At 45.0% G+C, this 17,215-nt stretch overlaps 1 protein-coding gene across 1 annotated transcript in view; it reads left to right on the top strand.

The window, feature by feature from the left end:
* The first annotated feature begins 1,945 nt into the window (after nucleotides 1-1,945).
* nomo (nodal modulator) overlaps nucleotides 1,946-17,215 on the top strand; it is a 57,663-nt gene continuing 42,393 nt past the window's right edge. Inside the window, exons 1-8 of the mRNA XM_080759675.1 lie at nucleotides 1,946-2,171; nucleotides 6,152-6,241; nucleotides 6,380-6,425; nucleotides 7,656-7,756; nucleotides 8,918-9,024; nucleotides 9,819-9,891; nucleotides 10,882-11,034; nucleotides 15,921-16,058. Of these exons, the coding sequence (XP_080615801.1) occupies nucleotides 2,007-2,171; nucleotides 6,152-6,241; nucleotides 6,380-6,425; nucleotides 7,656-7,756; nucleotides 8,918-9,024; nucleotides 9,819-9,891; nucleotides 10,882-11,034; nucleotides 15,921-16,058 (873 nt within the window). The 5' untranslated portion in view covers nucleotides 1,946-2,006. The remainder of the gene's footprint in view (nucleotides 2,172-6,151; nucleotides 6,242-6,379; nucleotides 6,426-7,655; nucleotides 7,757-8,917; nucleotides 9,025-9,818; nucleotides 9,892-10,881; nucleotides 11,035-15,920; nucleotides 16,059-17,215) is intronic.

The raw sequence follows: 17,215 nt of genomic DNA, 5'->3' as shown, positions 1-17,215 counted from the left end.
TGTTACGGTCGTTATTTAACGGTTTTGTTATATGCTATTAATTAAACTTAACAAACATAATTTTTCGTATGTTTTTTTCCTGCAGAAAGAAAAGTAGGCTACTGAACTTAACCCATTTTGGGCGGGAACCCCTTTTGGTGTTTGAAGCATTATGTTATACTTTAGCTATTGAAAAATAGCAGATATACAAGTTCAAGGCACCGAGTGCCGCGCTATGAACTTGTAGGTCTGCTATTTTTGAAAATTTGTGAAAATGTGCCTCAAATCTGAAATCTTTGCTTCTGTGGGGTCCCTGGAACAACCTATTTTCAGATGGGGGTCGGCGGGCTAATTACATATAATTGTGGGGGTCCTTGATATTAAATATTGAGAACCACTGATATAGAAATTAGGTTTTTCAGGAAAGAAAATTATAATAATAAATGTCGACGTCAGGCCTAAATGGGTATGGGTTAAGTAACATTTTAGGCGCTTTTACTTTGAGTATTTTTAATTTCCAATACTCCTGTCTCAGTGCATTTGTTCAGTCTCGTCAGAGAGGTAAATACAAAGCATGCAAAAGGACATTTTGTTTTAATCTGGAGTGCTGTGGGTTGTCTGCTACGGCAGTACTTTTTTCTCAATACATCTTGGGTCAAAATATTGTACTTTTACTCCACTACATTTATTTGAAAACTTTAGTTTATTAATACATACATTAAAACACCATTTTGGCCATTTGAAAATAGCCGGTCTGCTATTATCAAAATATTTTTTTATTTGAAAACGTTAAATATGGGACATTTTGATGCCAATACTTAATAATAATAATAATATAGTATTTATGTATTGCAGTAATACTGATAGTTTTACATAAGTAAAACAAAAAAAGAGTACTTTTTCCTGTACATTTCCACCAGTACACTTGATATACAGTATAATGAAAGCTGCGGTGGGGTTATAGCACCTCCAAGGCAATAGGTGTCGCTGATGCATGCGATGCATTTGGCCACAGACCAGTGTCGAGTGTTGCCATGTCCGCTTATTGTAAGCGACTGGGTATGTATAGTTGCTATTTTGAGCTTGTTATTAAAAGTGTAGTTGCTTATTTGGGCTTGCTTCTAAAGTGTAGGCTATACCGGTAGTCGCTTATTTGGGCTTGTTTTTTAAAGTGTAGTCGCTTATTTGGGCTTGTTTCTAAAGTGTAGTCGCTTATTTGTTTCTAAAGTGTAGTCGCTTATTTGGGCTTGTTTCTAAAGTGTAGTACAGTAGCTTTGTTGAAGGTTCAAGGTTCAAGGTGAGATTCAAGGTTGGACTTTATTGTTGCATCTTGTGTAGGCCTACAGCCTACAGGCACATAAGAGTAAAACTTATTTTTGTTTGGCTTAATTCCTTACAGACAATGCAGCGGCATAGATAGCATAAAATTCATAGATAGCATAAAATTAATAGACAGCATAATATTCAAAACAAAACAGCAATAAGCACAGTAAACAAAAGGGACAGAATAAACTCAATAAAGAATAAAGAGCAATCAAGGAGTAGAAGTAGAGAGAAAAAGAGAATCAATCAATAAATCAATCAAAACAGTTTTGTTTTGAGTTCAGTTGTGCTTGAAATGTATAGGCCTACTGTAATTCTCCAATCTGTTAATACATTAATCAATCAATCAATCAATCAATGTACAGAGATAAGTCCCCCCTGTTTGTTTATGCTTTGTTTATTTATAGTTTGTTTACTTGTGTTTTTAATATGTTTTATGTGTTCCGCGGCTTCCGCCACCTGTGAGCGTCTTGAATAATAAAGTTTGAATTGAATTGAATCAATCAATCGTTTTCATAATTATACCTGGCTGCTTATTTCTCTCGCGCAGCACAATCTTTACCTGGCAACAGTGCGGCTCAGCTGGTACGGAAGCGGAGGCAGCGTGCTGTGCTCTATGATCCGTTCAGTCCATCCAGGGAGAGTACAGTAGACCCGACGCACAGAGATATTAATAATAATACTACAGATCGTTCTAATTAAAGATGATCGGGATGATCACCCTGCGGACGGACATGGGCACGCTGTGCTTCATGCTGGGCTTCGCGTGCTGCTGCCAGCTGATGAGCAGCGTGTCCTCGGACGACATCGTGGTGGCGTGCGGAGGATTCGTCAAGTCCGACGTGGAGATCAACTACTCCCTGATCGAGGTGAGGGGAGAGAGGGCTGCGAGAAGAAGCTAACCGCTAGCTTCTGGTGGCAGCTAATGCCATTAGATAGAGCAAACCGTTTCATGTCAAGGACCCCCATATTGACATTTTCAAGGACCCCCTGGGGGACCCCGGAGGACCCCACCTTGGGAACCACTGCCATATAGTTATCATAAACAAGTGCTATGCTAGCTGGAGCATATATTAATATATATATATATCATTCTATGAGCTAGAGGATAACAGTTAAAGCTAACTGCTATGGACCTCGTAGCTAATGCTGCTATCTTACTGCTATATGGGCATAGAGTTATCATAAATAAGAAGTGCTATGCTAGCTGGAGCATATATTATATAGACATATATATTTGGGCTGGAGGCTGACAGTTTAACTAGCTCTGGACCTTAAGGTGCTGTCTATGCTAGCTGAATGGATGGCTGACAGTTTGAATGAAAGCGATGACAGCTATGGCTGACAGCTATAGGCTGATGCTAACTGCTAGCTTCATGGTAGCTAATTGCTGCTCTATGTTGGGCATAGAGTTATCGTAAACAATAAGTGCTATGCTAGTTAGCTGGAGCATATAAACATATATATATCTATTCTATGAGCTGGAGGATAACAGTTAAAGCTAAACTGCTATAGCACCTGGTAGCTAATGGTGCTATGCAGTTTAACTGCTATAGCTCTGGACCTGGTAGCTATTGGTGCTAATGCTAGCTGGATGGATGGATGGCAGTTTGAATGAAAGCGATGACAGCTATAATACGCCTGACTGACAGCTATAGGCTGAAGCTAACTGCTAGCTTCTGGTAGCTAATGCTGCTATATGGGCATTATATATAGAGTTATCATAAATAAGTGCTATGCTAACTGGAGCATATTATAGACAGTTTGAATGAAAGCGATGACAGCTATATGTCTGACAGCTAGGCTGAAGCTAACGTTAGCATTCTGTGCTATCTAATAAGACTGAGTGATGGTTTATATTGGTTTATGATTTATATAGTAAGTGTCTATTTGTACATCTAAATGTTTTGATGAATTGAACAAGGTGGACCCTCTTGTAAACAAGTGTAATGTGCTTTATTGGGTCGTCCACACAAAAGGTAACAGTACATTTCAAGCACAGCTCAATACAAAGACTGTCATTCTGCAAACTGTTCATAAATATTTCAATCTCAATCTCTCAATTTCGATTCTGACAAGATGTCAGAATTTACGAGAGTCTAAATCGTAGGCTAAATCTGAGGCTCTTTTTTTTTAGTATACTATTATTTAAATAGTCTTGAGATAATTCTGCTATTTGTCCCCAAAGTGACTGCAAAAGGTTGCTGCTATTTCTTTAAAAAAAGCTTTATACCCTGACCTGTATAACATTTATGACATAGCTCTGTTTACACAATGCTGAACTCCCTCTTGATTAATTGGAAATGAAGGACCCTGTCCCTAATGTAAAAACATATTTTAGGACTTTTTTCTAGTTTTATATTGACCTGTACTTCCATTGAACTGTCGCTGTACCAATTCTACTAACTGTTAGAATTTCCAATCGATCGATCAAACCTCCAACTCTATATACTTTACCCATTTTTAACATTTTTATTTAACTACATTGCAAAAGAAGTAGCATTACTTTTGACAGTGCAGAAAAATAATTGCCTTCCTTGATGTATTAATGAGCATCAACGACCATCACCTGGGCACAGTCACAGACACACACAGCTCCCCTCTACAGTCACAGACACACACAGCTCCTCTCTACAGTCACAGACACACACAGCTCCCCTCTACAGTCACAGACACACACAGCTCCTCTCTACAGTCACAGACACACACAGCTCCTCTCTACAGTCACAGATACACACAGCTCCCCTCTACAGTCACAGACACACACAGCTCCCCTCTACAGTCACAGACACACAGCTCCCCTCTACAGTCACAGACACACACAGCTCCCCTCTACAGTCACAGACACACACAGCTCCTCTCTACAGTCACAGACACACACAGCTCCCCTCTACAGTCACAGACACACAGCTCCCCTCTACACTCACAGACACACAGCTCCCCTCTACAGTCACATACACACAGCTCCCCTCTACAGTCACAGACACACAGCTCCCCTCTACAGTCACAGACACACACAGCTCCCCTCTACAGTCACAGACACACACAGCTCCCCTCTACAGTCACAGACACACAGCTCCCCTCTACAGTCACAGACACACAGCTCCCCTCTACAGTCACAGACACACACAGCTCCCCTCTACAGTCACAGACACACACAGCTCCCCTCTACAGTCACAAACACACACAGCTCCCCTCTACAGTCACAGACACACACAGCTCCTCTCTACAGTCACAGACACACACAGCTCCCCTCTACAGTCACAGACACACAGCTCCCCTCTACAGTCACAGACACACAGCTCCCCTCTACAGTCACAGACACACTACAGTGCTCTACTACTGAAAGTGTCTCATTTCTCTCCAAAAGCACTTGAATATGATCATGGGAATGGATATGATTAAAAGCTCACATTTCACATCAAAATCGATTTTCTTATTTAATTAAATTAATTATTATCGTCAGGATGAATTATCGATATACGATATATCGTTACATGCCTAGTTTCTACCTAAAGCGTCAGCCTTTAAAGGGCCTCTGCCACGTGCTGACGCTGAATACTAGCCGTTCCAGCCGTCTGACCAGGGCCTCATTGATTCACAGACATAATGAGATTAATTAGCCACACTGACTGAAGCCAGCTGGTTGACCATTCGGTTGTTGCATCGTCTAAAGCCCAGGTTCCTTCACACTTCAGCCGGTACTTAACATCTACTTATTAACTACTTAAACCTGGCAACGGCCAGACGGCAACACCGACCCACATACCTGGGGGGCGGGGGGGCGATAATTATGCTGTCACAATCAGTGATGTCATTAGGTGTTCAATGTAATGAGTCCCGGGATGCAGGGATGGTCTGTGGAGGTGCACCCACAACACCAGAGGGAGTGCAATGAACCATGTACAACCCAGATTCGGCACAAACAAGGGACTAAATTATTTTCACTCCTATGTCACCAAAATGTGGAACGCCCTACCAACAGTCATTAAGACATGTGAATCCCTTGACTCCTTTTTTCCCCTCACTGTATACGTTTATTTTCACCTCCTTTATGATGAATTCCTGTTCTGTTCTTTGACTATATAGAAGTGTCTTATTTGTACGTCTCTAAATGTTTTGATGATTTGAACATGGTGGACCCTCTTGTAAACAAGTGTAATGCTTAATTGGGTCGTCCACTTACTGTTAACAGTCTTTGTATTGAGTTTGTGCTTGACATGTACTGTAATTCTGCAAACTGTTTATAAATATTTCAATCAATATTGTTTTATGAACAAAGTAGTAAGTCCCAGGGACATTTTATGAGTCCCACTTCAACCACGTTAGGAGTCATATTTAGCCATTTGCCAATGAGCCATTTAGACCAAAATATGTATTGTTTTTGGCTAACGAAAACCATCGTTCTACAGAAGTATAAACGAAGGTATAGAACTGCAAATCGTAGCATGTGAATTCACTCTATCGCGTTTCGTACAATATCTCAAATGTCAAAATCGTGCAGACATTGTATTGTATCGTCTCGACGATATTTATCACAATCTCGCCCACCCCTACACACACACATACCCCTATACTATAGAGCAGGGGTATTCAATTAGATTAGGCCGGGGGCCACAACTGTAGAATGATTGTGTGTGTGGGGGGGGGGGGGGGGGCGCACAGTGTGCGTGCGTGCGCGAAGCGCTGGAATTTGTGGGTTCTCAAAATGCTTTTTGTGCTCAAACACGAAGATTTATGTATATTTCCGCACAGTAATGAGCTGTATAGACATATTATCCTGCTCTATGAAGATGGGTTGAACTTGAAATAGAGACTAACAGACCCTTTTCTCCTTTTCTTTACACAGATCAAACTGTACACAAAACAAGGCTCGTTGAAGTACCAGACGGACTGTGCCCCGATCAACGGTTACTTTATGATCCCCTTGTATGACAAGGTAGGTACAGTAGACCACTGCTGTCATGTGAACACGTTTAATGGTCTCATCATCCTTGTGTTGTTATTATTATTATTATTATTGACACCATCCTATGGCTATGTAAACTTGTAAAGACATGTTGTTGCTCTTTTACAGGGAGACTTCGTCTTGAAGATTGAACCCCCGATCGGGTGGAGCTTTGGTAAGAGTACAGTCACTGCCATGCATTTACAGTTAACACCCTGAACTCCGTCCTATCAAATGGTTACGTCTCTATACTGCCTCCCCCTGGCCAGCCGGGAGGCGCCTGATGGAGGGGAAAGGAACTGGTCTCTCTATTATTTTTATTACTATAGGAGTAATGAGCAGTAAGTGAGTGCTACTGTAGCCTTGAAGCTACTGTAAAGCTGCTGTAGTTGAGCATAATGTACAGTAGTGTAGAGTAGCCCTGCTGTAACCCAGAAGCTTTGGGAAGGATTATTCCCCTTCTTTAGCTGAACTATGGATGTTCTTCTGGTTACTTTACCCATCTGCCGTAGTTCTCTGTGAATGCCTTCCTTACCTCCGTCATAGTGATGTAAACAGGTTTTCAATGTAATGAGTCCCGGGATGCAGGGATGGTCTTTTAGAAATGAGTCCCAGGATGCAGGGATGGTCTTTTAGAAATGAGTCTCAGGATGCAGGGATGGTCTTTTAGAAATGAGTCCCAGGATGCAGGGATGGTCTTTTAGAAATGAGTCCCAGGATGCAGGGATGGTCTTTTAGAAATGAGTCTCAGGATGCAGGGATGGTCTTTTAGAAATGAGTCCCAGGATGCAGGGATGGTCTTTTAGAAATGAGTCTCAGGATGCAGGGATGGTCTTTTAGAAATGAGTCCCAGGATGCAGGGATGGTCTTTTAGAAATGAGTCCCAGGATGCAGGGATGGTCTTTTAGAGATGAGTCCCAGGATGCAGGGATGGTCTTTTAGAAATGAGTCCCAGGATGCAGGGATGGTCTTTTAGAGATGAGTCCCAGGATGCAGGGATGGTCTTTTAGAAATGAGTCCCAGGATGCAGGGATGGTCTTTTAGAAATGAGTCCCAGGATGCAGGGATGGTCTTTTAGAGATGAGTCCCAGGATGCTGGGATGGTCTTTTAGAGATGAGTCCCAGGGACATCTTATGAGTCCCACTTCAACGACATTAGGAGTCATATTTTGCCATTTTTACAAATTGCAGTTACGGTATATTCATGTAGAAAACAGAAGAAGAAATGATTATTATAACTAAAGCTAGCAAAATAAACTAGAATAAAAAAACGGTTACAGTATAGTACAGTATAGTGCATCCCATGGATGCAGAGGTCGTTGTTTTATTAACTTAACAATAAACTGCATTTTGGGATGCAAAATGCCACCCTGTTTTAATCTCTGCTCTTTTCTTTTTCCTCTAGAACCGACTAGCGTTGATCTGCACGTGGACGGTGTCAACGACATCTGCACCCGGGAACAGGACATCAACTTTGTCTTCACCGGCTTCTCGGTGTCTGGCACGGTGAGGAATCACATTTATGTATTTATGTATCTGTCTCCCACGGTGAGGAATCACATTTATGTATTTATGTATCTGTCTTATCGGTGTCTCCCACGGTGAGGAATCACATTTATGTATTTATGTATCTGTCTCCCACGGTGAGGAATCACATTTATGTATTTATGTATCTGTCTTATCGGTGTCTCCCACGGTGAGGAATCACATTTATGTATTTATGTATCTGTCTCCCACGGTGAGGAATCACATTTATGTATTTATGTATCCGTCTCCCACGGTGAGGAATCACATTTATGTATTTATGTATCTGTCTCCCACGGTGAGGAATCACATTTATGTATTTATGTATCTGTCTTCTCTGTGTCTCCCACGGTGAGGAATCACATTTATGTATTTATGTATCTGTCTCCCACGGTGAGGAATCACATTTATGTATTTATGTATCTGTCTTCTCCTGTGTCTCCCACGGTGAGGAATCACATTTATGTGTATTTATGTATCTGTCTTCACGGTGAGGAATCACATTTATGCATTTTTTGTTTGAAGCGGTAAAGGTCCCTGAACACTGGACGCGTTTTTGGATTTTTAGCTGCGTTTTCTCCGTCGGTTTTCCGAAAACAAACGCACCCAGTGTGCAACGGAGCACCTTTTGTTTCCAGTGTTAGTATTCTGTATCATGGTGAATAACTACTACTAATAATATATTCAAAGATTTGCACGTGTTCACAATAAATAAAAAAATGCAGATCTACAAGCCGCTACGAGCTTCTAGATCAACCGCTAAAAGTTTAAAATAATGGTCAAAGTGGTTAAACGCTAAGTTGACACACGGATGCCTTCCAGGTCTTAACCCATTTTGGTGTCAGCATTATGTTATGCTTTAATCTATTGGAAAATAGCAGATCTACAAGCTCATAGCGCGCCACCGAGTGGCGCGCTACGAGCTTTTAGGTCTGCTACTTTTTGAATAATCGATGAACGACTGACATAGAAACATAGCTTTTTCAGAAAACTGTCAGGATGTAGAAGACATTTTTAGAATCTGATCTCAGGTCAGAATGGGTTAATGGGGGTTAATTGACTATTGTAATTCCAGTTGTATCTGTGTGATCTCCAGGTCCTCAGTAAAGGACCTGTATTCTAATGTATCTGTGTGATCTCCAGGTCCTCAGTAAAGGTCACCCGTTGGGTCCTGCGGGAGTGGAAGTGAAACTCAGCCGAGAGGGAACCGAGGACAGGCTCCAGACTGGCCTCACCCTGGCTGGGGGAAAGTATGTGACCCACGACTTCATTTTTAACACAATATATGCCCAAGACGTCCACAGACGTCCTAGGAACTACCGCATGTAGTGCCCAGGACTGTCTGTGGACATCTTGGTTTTTTTCCCCTTCCAAAATATCTAACTGTGGGCACCCCACTTCGCTATTTTGAAGTGAATGTTGTGCACATAATGTGTTAACCCATTCTGACCTGAGATCAGATTCATACGAGGTTACACACTGGACACACACTGGTCTGATTAACCCATTCTGACCTGAGATCAGATTCTAGAAATGTCAGTCGTTCTTCGATTTTTTTCAAAAAATAGCAGACCTACGAGCTTGTAGATCTGCTATTTTTCAATAGCTAAAGCATAACATGATGCTGACACCACCAAAATGGGTTCCCGTTCAGAATGGGTTAATTGATATTATGGTGTATAGGAGCAGTTGCATCTACACAGTAATGATGTGATCAGTAAACGTGTGCATCAGCGCTGGAAGGGGGGTGCGGAGGGTGCTCCAGCACCCCCTGCTGGTGGAGAGGAGAAGTTTTGACATGTCTATCAGAGCGTGCTGAATGCAGAATGCACAGAGAGTGAGTTGACAGATAGACACAACATGACAAGACAGCAAAAACCTTATTGTAGTTTTACTTTAACCTGCACCAGGTTTAAAGAAATCTAACCCAAACAACAACACAATAAGAGTCACATACTGTTATTATGATTAACTCTGTTAACTAGGTCCTAAAAAAGTCATTATTAGGCCAATTATACCCGAATAAGTGTGTGTCGTTTCACAGGTATACGTTTTCCAAAGTACTTCCTGGAAATTATGACATCACAGCCTCCCATCCTTCCTGGACATTGGAGAAGGTTAGTGTCTTCTGAACATGATCCTGTTGTTTTACTGACATCCTGACAAATACTTTGAGAAAGGGTTGATTTCTTTTTCTTCACAAGAGAAAAAGTAACTCAAGATTTCAGGCAGAGAGAAACGAGGAGGCCATTGTTCTATACATTGTTGAGTTTGACCAGATGAAGAGCCTTGGCTCGAAACGTCGTCAATAAAAGTTATCTGTTGGAGCATACGAGTGTGCGGGTTCCCTTCTCTTTTCATATCTATGTATACATTGTTGTAAATGGTAAACGGTGCATTCATAATATATAGCACTTTCATCCAAAGCGCTCTACATTCTGCATTACATTCACACACCGATGGTGGAGGAAACCATGCAAGGCACCAACCTGCACATCGGGACCAATCAGGGGTTCAGAGTCTTGCTCAAGGACACTTTGAGTTTTGGGTTGGCGAAAGGGCCTTTCTGAGTGGAGTTTGCATGTTCTCCCCGTGTCCCCTAGGGTAGGTACCCTCACAAAAAACATGCAGTAATCCTGGTCTCTAAACTGCCTCCCCCTGGCCAGCCGGGGCGCCTGATGGAGGGGAAAGGAACTGGTTGGAATAACGTGTTCCTTCCACGCGCTACGTCCAACCAGGGAAACTCCCCCCTGTCAGGTGTAAAGGAGCAACTTGGACACTCAGGCATGAAGGAAGCATGAGTTCAAGTCCGTTGCTCTCCCCTTGTCCCCCATATATGGGGACTAGGTTGGTGGAGGGTGTGTAGAGCCCAGGATCACAGTAGATGATTGACACCAGGGTGAAAAATGGGTTACAAAATCGTGGGATAAAAAATATATAAAAAAAAAAAAAGGACACTTTGACACTAACTCTGGGGGAGCACCACAGGGTTCAAACTGTGAATCTCACGGTTCCCATCCGGCCGTTCTACCCCTGAGCCCCCGCCGCCCGCCCGTGTGTAAGAAAAGTAATGACTTGCGTTTGTTTGTTTGTTTGTTTGTCTCCAGAGCGCCACGTCGGTGCGCGTGTCCACCGCCAACGCTCCGGCCACGGAGCCCCTGGTGGTGGGAGGGTACGACGTGTCGGGGGAGGTGAGGAGCGACGGGGAGCCCATGAAGGAGGTCACCTTCCTCCTGTACTCCGCTACGGTCACGCAAGAGGTTGGATTTGATTATCTTTATTTTGAAACCTTCAGGTAAAACAGTCAAATAAGATAATAATAAACCACAATGCATGTATATTTCTTTTTTGAATGAAATAAGAAAAATATAATGACAACAATGTGATCATTTGGTCTTAATAATAATAATAATAATATCTCAAACTTATATAGCGCTTTTCTGAGTACCCAAAGACGCTTTACATGGGGGGGCTTTACAGAGGTAACAACAAATTAAAAGTAACTTTAATAGAAAAAAAGGAAAAATAACACTAAAAGCTAAAGAACATTAAAAGACAGTGAAAAGGGTTAGCTAGGGAAGGCAATTTTGAAGAGGTGGGTTTTGAGGGTGGATTTGAAGGTTTGAAGGGTGGGGGCATCTCTGAGTGCCTTAGGGAGGGCATTCCACAGGGTTGGGGCAGCAAAGGCGAATGCTCTGTCCCCCCACGTACGGAGTTTGGTTTTGGGGACATCGAGGAGGTTTGCATCACCAGACCTGAGGGAGCGAGAGGGGGCATGGCGTTTGAGGAGGTCACAGAGGTATGGGGGAGCCAGGTTATTTCGTGCTTTGTAGGTGGTCAGGAGTGTTTTGAAGTGGATTCTTTGTTTAACCGGTAGCCAGTGAAGGTCACGGAGGACAGGTGTAATATGGTCTCTGGAACGGGTACTGGTGAGCAGGCGGGCAGCTGAATTCTGGACATATTGCAGTTTATTGAGGACTTTGGAGGTGGTGCCGTAGAGGATACTGTTGCAATAATCAAGGCGGGATGAGATGAAGGCATGGATGAGTGTTTCGGCTGCGGAAAATGACAGAGAGGGTCGGAGACGGGCAATGTTCTTGAGGTGAAAGAAGGCGGTTTTGGTGACTTGGTTAACATGGGGGAGGGAATGAAAGGGTGGGGTCAAAAATGATACCAAGGTTGCGGATGCGGGTGGAGGGTGTAACAGTGGATCCATCAATGTTCAGTGAAAAACCTTGGGTGGAATTGGTGAGGGAGTTGGGACCGATGATGATGATTTCCGATTTATTGCAGTTTAGTTTGAGAAAGTTCTTTTGCATCCACGTTTTAATATCTGAGGCAGGCAGTGAGAGTGGAGTGGGTGGTCTATCGGTGAGGCAGGCAGTGAGAGTGGAGTGGGTGGTCTATCTGTGAGGCAGGCAGTGAGAGTGGAGTGGGTGGTCTATCTGTGAGGCAGGCAGTGAGAGTGGAGTGGGTGGTCTATCTGTGAGGCAGGCAGTGAGAGTGGAGTGGGTGGTCTATCTGTGAGGCAGGCAGTGAGAGGAGTGGGTGGTCTATCTGTGAGGCAGGCAGTGAGAGTGGAGTGGGTGGTCTTAATATCTGTGAGGCAGGCAGTGAGAGTGGAGTGGGTGGTCTATCTGTGAGGCAGGCAGTGAGAGTGGAGTGGGTGGTCTATCTGTGAGGCAGGCAGTGAGAGTGGAGTGGGTGGTCTATCTGTGAGGCAGGCAGTGAGAGTGGAGTGGGTGGTCTATCTGTGAGGCAGGCAGTGAGAGTGGAGTGGGTGGTCTATCTGTGAGGCAGGCAGTGAGAGTGGAGTGGGTGGTCTATCTGTGAGGCAGGCAGTGAGAGGAGTGGGTGGTCTATCTGTGAGGCAGGCAGTGAGAGTGGAGTGGGTGGTCTTAATATCTGTGAGGCAGGCAGTGAGAGTGGAGTGGGTGGTCTATCTGTGAGGCAGGCAGTGAGAGTGGAGTGGGTGGTCTATCTGTGAGGCAGGCAGTGAGAGTGGAGTGGGTGGTCTATCTGTGAGGCAGGCAGTGAGAGTGGAGTGGGTGGTCTATCTGTGAGGCAGGCAGTGAGAGTGGAGTGGGTGGTCTTAATATCTGTGAGGCAGGCAGTGACAGTGGAGTGGGTGGTCTATCTGTGAGGCAGGCAGTGAGAGTGGAGTGGGTGGTCTATCTGTGAGGCAGGCAGTGAGAGTGGAGTGGGTGGTCTATCTGTGAGGCAGGCAGTGAGAGTGGAGTGGGTGGTCTATCTGTGAGGCAGGCAGTGAGAGTGGAGTGGGTGGTCTATCTGTGAGGCAGGCAGTGAGAGTGGAGTGGGTGGTCTATCTGTGAGGCAGGCAGTGAGAGTGGAGTGGGTGGTCTATCTGTGAGGCAGGCAGTGAGAGTGGAGTGGGTGGTCTATCTGTGAGGCAGGCAGTGAGAGGAGTGGGTGGTCTATCTGTGAGGCAGGCAGTGAGAGTGGAGTGGGTGGTCTTAATATCTGTGAGGCAGGCAGTGAGAGTGGAGTGGGTGGTCTTAATATCTGTGAGGCAGGCAGTGAGAGTGGAGTGGGTGGTCTATCTGTGAGGCAGGCAGTGAGAGTGGAGTGGGTGGTCTATCTGTGAGGCAGGCAGTGAGAGTGGAGTGGGTGGTCTATCTGTGAGGCAGGCAGTGAGAGTGGAGTGGGTGGTCTATCTGTGAGGCAGGCAGTGAGAGTGGAGTGGGTGGTCTATCTGTGAGGCAGGCAGTGAGAGTGGAGTGGGTGGTCTATCTGTGAGGCAGGCAGTGAGAGTGGAGTGGGTGGTCTATCTGTGAGGCAGGCAGTGAGAGGAGTGGGTGGTCTATCTGTGAGGCAGGCAGTGAGAGTGGAGTGGGTGGTCTTAATATCTGTGAGGCAGGCAGTGAGAGTGGAGTGGGTGGTCTTAATATCTGTGAGGCAGGCAGTGAGAGTGGAGTGGGTGGTCTATCTGTGAGGCAGGCAGTGAGAGTGGAGTGGGTGGTCTATCTGTGAGGCAGGCAGTGAGAGTGGAGTGGGTGGTCTATCTGTGAGGCAGGCAGTGAGAGTGGAGTGGGTGGTCTATCTGTGAGGCAGGCAGTGAGAGTGGAGTGGGTGGTCTTAATATCTGTGAGGCAGGCAGTGAGAGTGGAGTGGGTGGTCTATCTGTGAGGCAGGCAGTGAGAGTGGAGTGGGTGGTCTATCTGTGAGGCAGGCAGTGAGAGTGGAGTGGGTGGTCTATCTGTGAGGCAGGCAGTGAGAGTGGAGTGGGTGGTCTATCTGTGAGGCAGGCAGTGAGAGTGGAGTGGGTGGTCTATCTGTGAGGCAGGCAGTGAGAGTGGAGTGGGTGGTCTATCTGTGAGGCAGGCAGTGAGAGGAGTGGGTGGTCTATCTGTGAGGCAGGCAGTGAGAGTGGAGTGGGTGGTCTTAATATCTGTGAGGCAGGCAGTGAGAGTGGAGTGGGTGGTCTATCTGTGAGGCAGGCAGTGAGAGTGGAGTGGGTGGTCTATCTGTGAGGCAGGCAGTGAGAGTGGAGTGGGTGGTCTATCTGTGAGGCAGGCAGTGAGAGTGGAGTGGGTGGTCTATCTGTGAGGCAGGCAGTGAGAGTGGAGTGGGTGGTCTTAATATCTGTGAGGCAGGCAGTGACAGTGGAGTGGGTGGTCTATCTGTGAGGCAGGCAGTGAGAGTGGAGTGGGTGGTCTATCTGTGAGGCAGGCAGTGAGAGTGGAGTGGGTGGTCTATCTGTGAGGCAGGCAGTGAGAGTGGAGTGGGTGGTCTATCTGTGAGGCAGGCAGTGAGAGTGGAGTGGGTGGTCTATCTGTGAGGCAGGCAGTGAGAGTGGAGTGGGTGGTCTATCTGTGAGGCAGGCAGTGAGAGTGGAGTGGGTGGTCTTGCACCTGAAGTTCAAAAAGGAGTAGGAAGAAGTAATGACGTATTTACTCCTACCCCCATCTTAAATATTCACCAATAAGTAATTGCAATAAACATATAATCCAAGTGTTACTGCATCCATACATACACACACACACACACACATATACACACGTACATGTGTCCATGTGTATGTAAGAACAATAATTCAATAATCAAGTATAGCCCGAGACAATCAACGTGACTCATCCTCCACTCTGTAATAGTTAAGTAAGTCATTTTTGTACATCCTCTTAAATTGTACAATGTTGGTGCTTTGTTTGAGCTCAACAGCCAGACCATTCCACACATTGACCCCACAGATTGTTGATACATTGACTTTTCATGGTAGTGTGGACAAGAAGTTTCTTCAAATTTAGCTCCCCTCTTGATATGATAACCCCCCCTCTCCGTCAAGGTGAACCTGACCACAGTGCAGTAGTTATGTTTAGGGCTGTCGCCATCACAACGTTAAGTCGACGATTTCCGTTTGCCTTTTAGGATTCATAATCACAAATTTGAAATATGTAAATCTATCGTCATTTTTCAACATTTAAACGATTGATGATAATGCTTTTTTTGTTTTATTATCTCACATGCGATTAGGAGTTAATGTAATAAATGTGATGGGCCTAATTAATACATTATGTTTGGCTTGACTACTGTATATATGGTGTAGAAAATCTTATTCTGAAAGTCGGCACACTATAATTCACTTTAAAATGATGGTCTAGCATTGCATGAAGTTGCTTTATACGTGCTTTTAAACTGCCAAGTGTGGATTGATGCCTAACCATGGAAACCCTAACCTGACTCTGCCAGCTGGGGGCGGTATTGGGTAACCATGTTCCCCAACACAGCATCCATCTGGGATCTCTCAGGGAGTTGAGCTAACGCCGAACCACTCGTGGTTCGAACCAATCAGCGTGAGCTAAGGGCGGGACATGTGCGAAACCGGATGTGACGCTATATAGACATGTCAATATGATTGGTTGTGTTTGCACGCCCACACGGTGATAGACACACGGTCCCATCCAATCATCTACCAAGTATCTTGAAAAAAAGGAACAGCCCCGTCATCGAATTTGCTCCCGAGATCCCAGATCTGGCAGTGTCAGGTTATAGAAACCCCACATCTCACACTTCCATGTGTTTTCTCCATGTCTCCAGGCTGTAGGAGGCTGTAACACGGCCCCAGTGGAGGCCTCAGAGCCTGGGTGTGACTCTCTGTGTTAACCATGTGTTTTCTCCATGTCTCCAGGCCATAGGAGGCTGTAACACGGCCCCAGTGGAGGGGGCGGAGGCTGGGGACGACTCTCTGGTCTACCTGTGTAGCGGTCTGTCCAAAGAGGACGGGACCTTCTCCTTCCCAACGCTGGCCAGCGGCGCTTACACCGTGGTACGCTTTGGTGTTTTAACACATTCATGAATGACGGTGGGAAACCCTTTTGGTGTTTTTTTAAGCATTATGTTATGCTTTAGCTGTTGAAGAAATAGCAGATCTACAAGCTCATAGCGTGGCACCACAGAGTATAGGTCTGCTATTTTGGGGGGGAAAAAATCATGAAAATGTGGCGCAAATTTTTGAATATATATTCTTTCACAGTGAACATTTTTACATCTAATCTTTGCTTTTGGGCGAGGGGGGTCCCTTCAGATGGGGGTCGAGGGGGGTCCCTTCAGATGGGGGTCGAGGGGGGTCCCTTCAGATGGGGGTCGACGGCCAATTACATATATAAATATTTGGGGGTCCTTGACATGAACATGTTTGAGAACGACTGACATAGAGAACGACTGACATAGAGAACGACTGACATAGAGAACGACTGACATAGAGAACGACTGACATAGAGAACGACTGACATAGAGAACGACTGACATAGAGAACGACTGACATAGAGAACGACTGACATAGAGAACGAAACATGAGGTTTTTTCAGAAAACTGTCATGATTTGGACGACATTTGTAGAATCTGTCCTCGGGTCTAAATGGGTTAAATGACCCGATGATGCAGTGGTTTTCAACCCTCTTCAAACCAAGGCCCGTTATTTATTGATGGGGTATTTGAGCCCCACGGAACCAGAACCACCATTTGATGACATTTAGCCTCTCTGACCCAACACGTAGAATGTTTTATTGTCGTTGGATAAGAGCGCTTCATTCCTGCTCCGTTCTGTTGTTGTGGTTTTTGGCACGTTGGAATACTTTTCAACGCGGTTTCAGCCGTGAGACATTCATCAAAGGACACATTTACGCTAGGATTGGCTGTCTGGGCGTAACCGTCTGGGCACCCGACTGGTAATCCAGTCGCAGTGTGCCGCGGTTTCGACTCCCGAGCCCGACACCCCCCCCATCTCTCTCCTGTTTCCTGTCAGCCTACTGTCTGTCCCTTCAAAAAACCAATAAAAGGCGTAAGCCGCAAAAAATATCTTAAAAAAAAGAAGGAAAAAAAAAGGATTGGCTGTATGGGATCACTTGATAATGTCCCCTGATGGAGGGGAAAGGAACTGGTTGGAATAACGTGTTCCTTCCACGCGCTACGTCCAACCAGGGA

Source organism: Protomyctophum bolini (genome assembly GCF_963924005.1).
Source record: "Protomyctophum bolini genome assembly, chromosome: 3".
Taxonomy (NCBI): Eukaryota; Metazoa; Chordata; class Actinopteri; order Myctophiformes; family Myctophidae; genus Protomyctophum; species Protomyctophum bolini.
The sequence above is the reverse complement of the archived record's forward strand: the minus strand, read 5'-3'. Positions and strand labels throughout refer to the sequence as shown.